At 47.0% G+C, this 7,855-nt stretch overlaps 1 protein-coding gene across 1 annotated transcript; it reads left to right on the top strand.

The window, feature by feature from the left end:
* The first annotated feature begins 459 nt into the window (after window positions 1-459).
* On the top strand, window positions 460-4,676 carry DMRT2 (doublesex and mab-3 related transcription factor 2). The gene is made up of 4 exons (XM_030469715.1): window positions 460-646; window positions 1,193-1,546; window positions 1,654-1,756; window positions 3,386-4,676. The coding sequence occupies exons 2-4, from the start codon at window positions 1,211-1,213 to the stop codon at window positions 4,402-4,404; spliced, it is 1,458 nt and encodes a 485-aa protein (XP_030325575.1). The 5' UTR covers window positions 460-646; window positions 1,193-1,210; the 3' UTR covers window positions 4,405-4,676.
* Window positions 4,677-7,855: the final 3,179 nt, after the last annotated feature.

Genomic DNA, 7,855 nt, shown 5'->3' with positions numbered 1-7,855 from the left:
GCCCGAGCGAGGCGAACGACCGCAACCCAAAACCGCGGGGCTGTCCCAGCCGTGTGGACCCGGGACCCTCCTCGGACGCGGGGACGCAGCTCGCCCGCGCCGCTGGCTTCTTAGCTGGCACCGCCACGCGCGTTACTAGGGGGTTCCCCCCTTTCCTTCCTTTCCCGCTCCTTTCCCCCCAACATCAGGGATCGAGCACGTTTCCGCTGACCGCCCCCCAATTCCCTCCCCCGCTCTCCCCTCGCTCCCCCGCACCCACGAGCGGGCGGGTGGCGGCTGGCACACGCACGGGGGGGGGGGACAAGGGGCGTGGCGGGGGCGGCGCGGGCCAATCAGGGCGGCGGCGGCCGGCGCTGAAAACGCGGCGGGTCGGGCGCGGCGGGCACTGTGCCGCGGGGCGGGCGGCGCGGGTGCCAGGCACGGCGCTGCTGCGGAGAGCGCGCTGCCGCGGCCCCGCCCGGCCCCGCGCGGCACTCAGTGACACCCCGACGGCGCGGCGTCCCGGGAGCCTTGCACGCACCCCCAGGTGCGGGGAGCAGGAGTGCCCTCCTGTCTCCCGCTGCGCTTGGGCAGCCCTGCGAGCTGCGGGGAGAGCGGCGGGCTGCGTGCTCCCGTTCCGCCTGCCGGCCTCGGGAGCTGAACCCGGGTAAGTGCAAAGTGCGGGACGAAGGATGGGGAGGTCGTGTGGGAGAAGGCAGAGGTCCGAAGGCGCTGTTTCAGCGGTGCAGAGAGCTCCAGGAGCCCATCCTGCCCATTCCGAGTCGCGGGAGTGGACGGCAGCGGTGTGTGACGCCCAGACGTTCCCTACCTGTCCCCTACGTCTTAGTGCGGCAGGCAGGGAGGTTGCCAGGACCCTGAAACAAACAGGTCCCTGTGAGGATCTGACAGCTCCGAAGCCCTGCGGATGATTCCTCCTGCTCCCTCCGCCGCCGGGGATGCGCACAGCTCCGCGGCAAGCCGGGTGGGGCGGGGGGGAGGTGGGAAGCTAAGCCCTTCGTGGAGCTTGGGGAACAGGGCCGAGCAGATGGTGAGGGGGTAGATGATAACCCAGGTGTGCTCTGCCGTGAGTTCCCGAGGAAGGCGCATCCCTTCTGGGCTGCCAGCGGGCCGGGCAATGGCGGGTACCTCGGAAGCGGTGTGCCCCGGCTGCCGTCCCGCCGAGGAGACTGGCGACCTGACCCTTCTTTTGCAGCTGCGTCGCCGCGGAGCCATGGCTGAAGGACGCCCCACCGCCGACTGGGAGATCGACGTAGAGAGCGTGGAGGGGGAGCCGGCCGAGGCCCCCGACAGCGGCGCCGGCCCGGAGGAGGAAGAGGAGGAAGGCGAGGAGGCGGCGGCGGCTGCCCCGCGGCGGAGCGAGCCGCGGAAGCTAAGCCGGACGCCCAAGTGCGCCCGGTGCCGCAACCACGGCGTGGTGTCGTGCCTGAAGGGACACAAGCGGTTCTGCCGCTGGCGCGACTGCCAGTGCGCCAACTGCCTTCTGGTGGTGGAGCGACAGCGCGTCATGGCCGCCCAGGTGGCCCTCCGACGGCAGCAGGCCACCGAGGTGAGAGGGGTCGGGACGGGAAGGGACGGGGTTGACGGGGCGGGCAGCTAGCGGGCTGACGGGCCGGGCAGCTAGCGGGCTGACGGGCAGCCCGATCGCTGTCCTAGGACAAGAAGGGGCTAGCGGGGAAGCAGGCGAGCCTCGAGCGCAAAGCCGTCTACCACAGGCACGTCCGGACGCCCAGCCTCCTGGCCAAGAGCATCCTAGAAGGTAAGCGTACCCCCCCACCCCTCCGCGGACAGCCCCTTAGCACCGGCTGGCCGCTGCGAAATCCCGCTCCACCGCAAGGAAAACCTGCATCTCCCGCCCGAGGCGCGGCTGCTCGCGGACAGGCTTGAAATGCAGCGTTATTTCCCGAAATAAACGCGGAATGGCGTTAAAGCGCGCCTCGCGACCAGCGCCGGGCGCCGGTCGCTGCTGCCCTTCGTGGCTGGGATCGATGTGGCAGAACTTCAGTTGCTCCCCCCACAATAACGCCTGAAATGCTAGCAACGGTAATTTGAAATTTGAGAGTTACTGTTACAAGCTGACATTCTTTTTACATGACTACCCAGCAGCGTTTTGCAGTGCAGGGTAATTTGTTCATGGGTGCTTTTATCAGCACATGAGTAAATAAATTATTATCTTGGCTTTTTTGATCTGAACACCTAACACAGCAGCACTGTTTGCGGCTTTATCAATAATAAGACGTGTATGATAGGCTGCCTTCCTCCCCCCCCCCCTTTTTTTTTTTTCTATTGAAAATATTAATTGTGGAAGAATGAAAATTTAGAGATTGATATTTTAGTGAAAGGGTGTATTTTTATTCTCCACTCCCTCTTGGGATCATGCCCAAATTTATTTCTATGTATGTTTTAGTTACTTTCCAAACTGCAGTACTATAAAGCATTACAGTTCTCAAATCTACCTTTCTTTTTTTTTCTTCCAAAACGGAAAGCACTTTTCTCTGCCTGTGCTAGCGCAATGAAAATCCTGTCCTGTTAGAAACCTCTAATTTTTATCTACAGTTCACCCTTAAAAAAAAAAAAAAAACTCTTCTGTATTCTTTCCTCTAATTTATCTTAACTTTCTTTTTCTTTTCTCCTAGTTCTCCTTCGAATTTTCTACCATCTGTAGCAATGTGTACGTAGTGATTCATCTTTAGAGAATAGAAAAGGCATCAGCTATAGGTATAGATATCTTCCTTGGCAATGGGGAAACCTGTGTGAGAGGAATGGGAGTGAAAACAGGTAAAACCCTGTTCTTGTTACTCATGTAAGTAGTTCCATTAATTTGATGGGATTACTTGTTTGAGTAGAGCAAACAGGATTGGACCTTGTTGGTTATATTAAATGAACCCAGATAGCCTGGTAATTGAATATACTGGAGACTGGATTTCTATCTTTTATCGAAGTTATCTTTTAGTTCTGAAAAAATAAAATATTTGAATGCTTTCCATATTTGTCAAAAATGGATAGTTATCTCCTCAAGCTGCATGATGGAATACCAGTCATAACACACAGCAGGGTTTTGTGCACCCCCCAGCCCCTGCTTTTTTTCCCCCTCTCAATCTGCTGTTTTAGAATTGCTTTTTAAAGTTACTGATCAGCTAGGAGACTACACCTGTCAAGGGAGCAGGGCTTGCCCATCTGCACTGAAGAACTTGTACAGAATGTGCCTGATGGCGCAGGGAGCTAAGGCTCTGTGACTTGGTGGTTTCAGCAGGAGCTGGCAGTGTCCACGGGTTGTAGCAAGTGCTCGGTGCCTGGCTGGACTGGCTCCAAATGGAGCCCTTTTACAAATGCAGTGTTAATGTTTTTCTTATGCAGCTTCATTCCTAATGCTGCTTTGTTGTTCTAGGTTACCGTCCTATTCCAACAGACCCCTACCTGGGAGGGAATTCACCCTTGCCACCCCCTGTAAGTGACAGGATGAGAAAGAGACGGGCTTTTGCTGATAAAGAATTGGAGAATATTATGCTAGAGAGAGAGTATAAAGAGAGGGAGATGATGGAAGCTACACAAGCAGCTGCCCTTTTCCTCCCTAACCGCATGGTGCATGGAGCTGAATACAACTCCTATAAAACAGCCTTCAACACTACTCAAGTTGATACTCCCAACAAGGAGTTTTGCAATTTTTTACCAGCCTGCCTTGATCTAACCATGCAGTATTCAGGATCCAGCAACATGGAACTGATTTCTTCAAATGTCAGTGTAGCTACTACCTACAGGCAGTATCCCCTGCCTTCTAGGTTCTTAATGTGGCCAAAATGTGGCCCCATTAGCGATGCTCTCCTCTACCAGCAATGCCTGTTAAATGCTACTACTGTCCAAGCTCTCAAACCTGGGCCAGGTTGGGATGCCAAGGTCTCACAAAGTCAGGACTGTCCAAATACTGAGCATGACATCATGTCTCCAAAACTGGAAAATTCACTTGTTCTGACCCACATGCAAGACATTCAGCAGCCGTGTAATGAGATGCCGCGCCTTCCTCAGGAAGCTCGTGAAAGGTCAGCTTTCTCTCCTCCAAAAAAGACTTTCTCTCAGATTTCTGATAAGGATTCTCTAGCTCATCAGGAACAGGTATTAAGCAAGATCAGCAAAACCAGTACCAAACTTCCTCTCAAATACAGTCCATTTCAGTTGATGTTCCACCAAACGTTTCCTGAGATATCAGGAGCAGAGCTGAGAACATCATTTGTGAAAGAGACTTTTGAAGATGCTTCTAATAAATACAGAGAGTGTGCCATTAAAGAGAACCAAAGATACAAGTTTACAACAGATAAATGCACAACAGACTTTTCTGGGGCCAAACAGGCTGCAGCAAAACTTTCAACAGCTGAGCCACTGTCATTTTCAGTTGAATCCATGCTTAAGTGACCTTCTTCTGCAGTTGCTAATGTCTCTCAGTGAATAAACTATACCTTCAGTGTGTAGAGTTTGTGTGCTTTGCCTTCTGAAGAACTGCTACAGCCTGCCTTATCTTTTAAAATATTTTTTAAAAAAGATTTTCTGCTGTGAATGGTAATTCTTTTATCTCAAAATGATGTGCATAAATATGCATGATTTCTCTTCTGAAAAAATAAAGATAATTTTTTTTTTAAATGGAAACTGCATGTACAGACTGTAAAGTGTTATTTTAAGCAGCACTTCAGACCATTCAATAAAATGAGATTGCCTACAAGCATAGACATATTCCCGGTCTCTGTTTTGTTTCTAGTATCTCACAGGCTAGTATGCCCTGTTTTCAGAATATACTTATGTTTTTTTTCTGCTATTATCTATTTAGTTACTAGTTATCTTGCTGGTGGGGTAAGTGGCTTTGAAGCTCCAGTAAATAAAATAAGGGGTAACAAAGGTATACATAGACTGGTGTGAATTTGCAAGACTTCTTTTTCAATAACTTAAGCAAGGTTTGGATCAGATTCCAAGTGTCTTTCCTATTCTGATATTCTGAATGGGGAGTGCATGCTAGCATGAATGGCTGGTTTATTCTGCATCTCTCTGTAAAAGCTTCTGTTCCTAAAGCAGAAGTTACTAGATTGGGTTTGAGGAGAACGGCTCTTGTGAGCTTCTAGATAAAAAGTAATCATTTTTTAAAAATCAGTTTTTGAATAAAAGGTCTTTGTCTTTTTCTTTTTTTTTTTTTTTTTTTGTTTTTAATGTTTTTAATGCTGACTTTACTCTGGATTTCCAGCCCCTAGTATGTTTTCCTGTGATTATTGTGCTGGGGTAATTGAAATTACCTTTAGGCTGTAAAAATGATGCACAGAATTATCACTGCTAATGAGAAATCAAGTCACGATCTCTCAGTATTTCTATGCCATTTTGCAGGGATAGCAAAAATAAAGGAGATTAACCACTAGAATTTACCTGGACACCTGAAATGCTCTCAAGGCTGCAGACAAAAGCGTTACCAGCTGGCATTAATGGCTGAGCTTGAAGCTTTCTAAATTCCTGATTTTGTAAGATTTTCCTTGTATGTTACTGCTAGTGCATCTAGTGGTAGCCAGCAATCCTTTGGTTACCTTCCTTCCATTTTTATCCTGCAGACAGGGCTCTGTCAATTGAAAGGAGCTGTGGTTTGTTCTTAATTTTTATTATTTTCTAAGGACAATTTCTGTTTGGTGTTTGTGAGCAGAATGTAGTAGTTTCTTATTTTATTATACTTGCTGCACAGATTAAATGCTTATTTTGCTACGAATAAATCTGAGCCTGTGAGTTTCTGATTCTGTAACTATCTCTGACAGTGTTTAGTGTTTCTGTTGGGAATGCTGCTGCTGAATAGCAGGACCCTTTTCATGGAGGGGAGGAGCTGTCTGTTGTGGGTGCTTTTCTAAGCCACTTTATTAAAGCAACAGACACATTGGAGAAAACACATTTTACGTAATGTGTAAATTTTTAAAGAACACATCTTACAAACCACATAAAATTTTTATGTCCGGAGCCTAAGCAACTCTGTTGTAATTTAAAAGAATCTTGGGCACTAGCTAAAGTTTCACTTTTCAAAAGCATTCATACTTAACAGATTTTTGCCTAGCCAAAAATACATCTCAAATGCAGTGAGATGCTTTTCATTTTCTCAAACTCTATCCTTTATCCACTTACCATTAGAGGGAGTTTTAACTTACTGGAGAGCTGAATCTGCTTGTTATTCAGTTCAGTGGTCAGACCAAGCTAAGCGGCTTTTACCCAGAGTAAATGGAGAGAAATTCTTCACATTTCATATCTCTTTGCTTTCACCACAGCTTCCTTCTTTGGCTTAGCTGAACATTAAATGCTAACAAGGGGTTTTAATTTAAGCAGGGTTTCATTTGTTATTAAAAATATGATTTGTTTTTTTTTCAAGCTGCTACATAAACTGGGATGACAGATGAAAGAGTTCAGCAATCTATGTAGCGAACCAATTTTGGATACTGGAATTAGTCCTGCATAAATATTTTTTGGCCTGACAGTGTGTGCATCTAATGTTGTTCGGTTTCGCATCTGAAATATTTTTCCAGGAAGTCACTTTTCTTTATTTATCTCTTAAAAAAAGGCCAGAAAACCAAAACCCTCCAACAGTCTGGTACCTCTTGACCTTTTAAAGATCTGGTTGAACTGAACAAATTCAAACTCTGAAGATGTACTGAACTCTAATATATATAATCATAGAATTATTTAAGTTGGAAAAGATTTTTAAGATCATTGAGTCCCACCATAAACCTAACACTGTTAAGCCCACCAATAAACTATGTCCCAAAGTGGCACATCTACACATCTTTTAAGTACCTCCAGGGATGGTGACTCAACCACTTCCCGTTGGAAACCTCAGCTCTCCTTACATACACTGGTCCACAGCAGATGTTTACACATAGAACAGAAGAAGTGCCCATTTGGTATAATGATGTCCAAGTGACCACATTTATGTCTCAATGATTCCCACACTTTCACTTAAGAAAATAACATATACATATATTACATACACACACTTATATACATAATGTATGTATGTTTCAGATGGTTTTGTTCAAATCCCAATCATCAGGAGCGCCATTTCTATTACTACCTGAAAAAATGCGACCCTTGAGGTGAAACTTGGACAAATTTTTTGCTTCACTTAACAAGTTATTTTTACTGGAGCCAGTATTTGGCCACCCTGTCGTGCTGCCACTTGGTTATGTCTTACTTCAGTTCCATTAGCTGTTTCTCCCTGTACTTAGTTTTCTTTCATTTCACAGACCCTGGACCTTACCTCTCATGCGTTTTGAAAACTTTTTGCACTCAGATAATTTTTTCCTTTCTTTTGTCAAAAACATGTATAAAAAATATGGTTCATGGAGAGGATGATTAGTAGCTTGAGCAAGGTAGAATATAAATGGTGTGTGTTTCTTCTGACACATCTTTGCAGTGGATGTGTAGCACTCTTGCCTCTTTCAGCCATGCGCTTCTCCAGAGCAGTAGTGACTTGACCGCATGTGCTAGTGTGGCTGTGCAAACTCATGGAGAAGAGGAGAAGTCACTACTCTGAAACTGCCCAGAACTTACTGCTAGGTAGTGTCTCCCTGGCAGTAAGTCAGCTGTTAAAATATCCTATGCTCCTCTATGCTCCGTGCTTCTTAAATATGTTTTCTATGGCATTTGTTGGGTTTGTGGATGCCTGTGTCTCCTATATAGAGTGACTAGTTTTCTCTATGAGATGCACCTTCATGCTAATGGGTATCAGGTCTATATCATAGAATCATAGAATGCTTTGGGTTGGAAAGAACTTTAAAGGTCATCTAGTTCCAACCCCTCTACTGTGGGCAGGGACACCTTCCACAAGACCAGGTTGCTCAAAGCCCCGTCCAGC

This window comes from Strigops habroptila, chromosome Z, assembly GCF_004027225.2.
Source record: "Strigops habroptila isolate Jane chromosome Z, bStrHab1.2.pri, whole genome shotgun sequence".
Classification (NCBI taxonomy): domain Eukaryota; kingdom Metazoa; phylum Chordata; class Aves; order Psittaciformes; family Psittacidae; genus Strigops; species Strigops habroptila.
The sequence above is the reverse complement of the archived record's forward strand: the minus strand, read 5'-3'. Positions and strand labels throughout refer to the sequence as shown.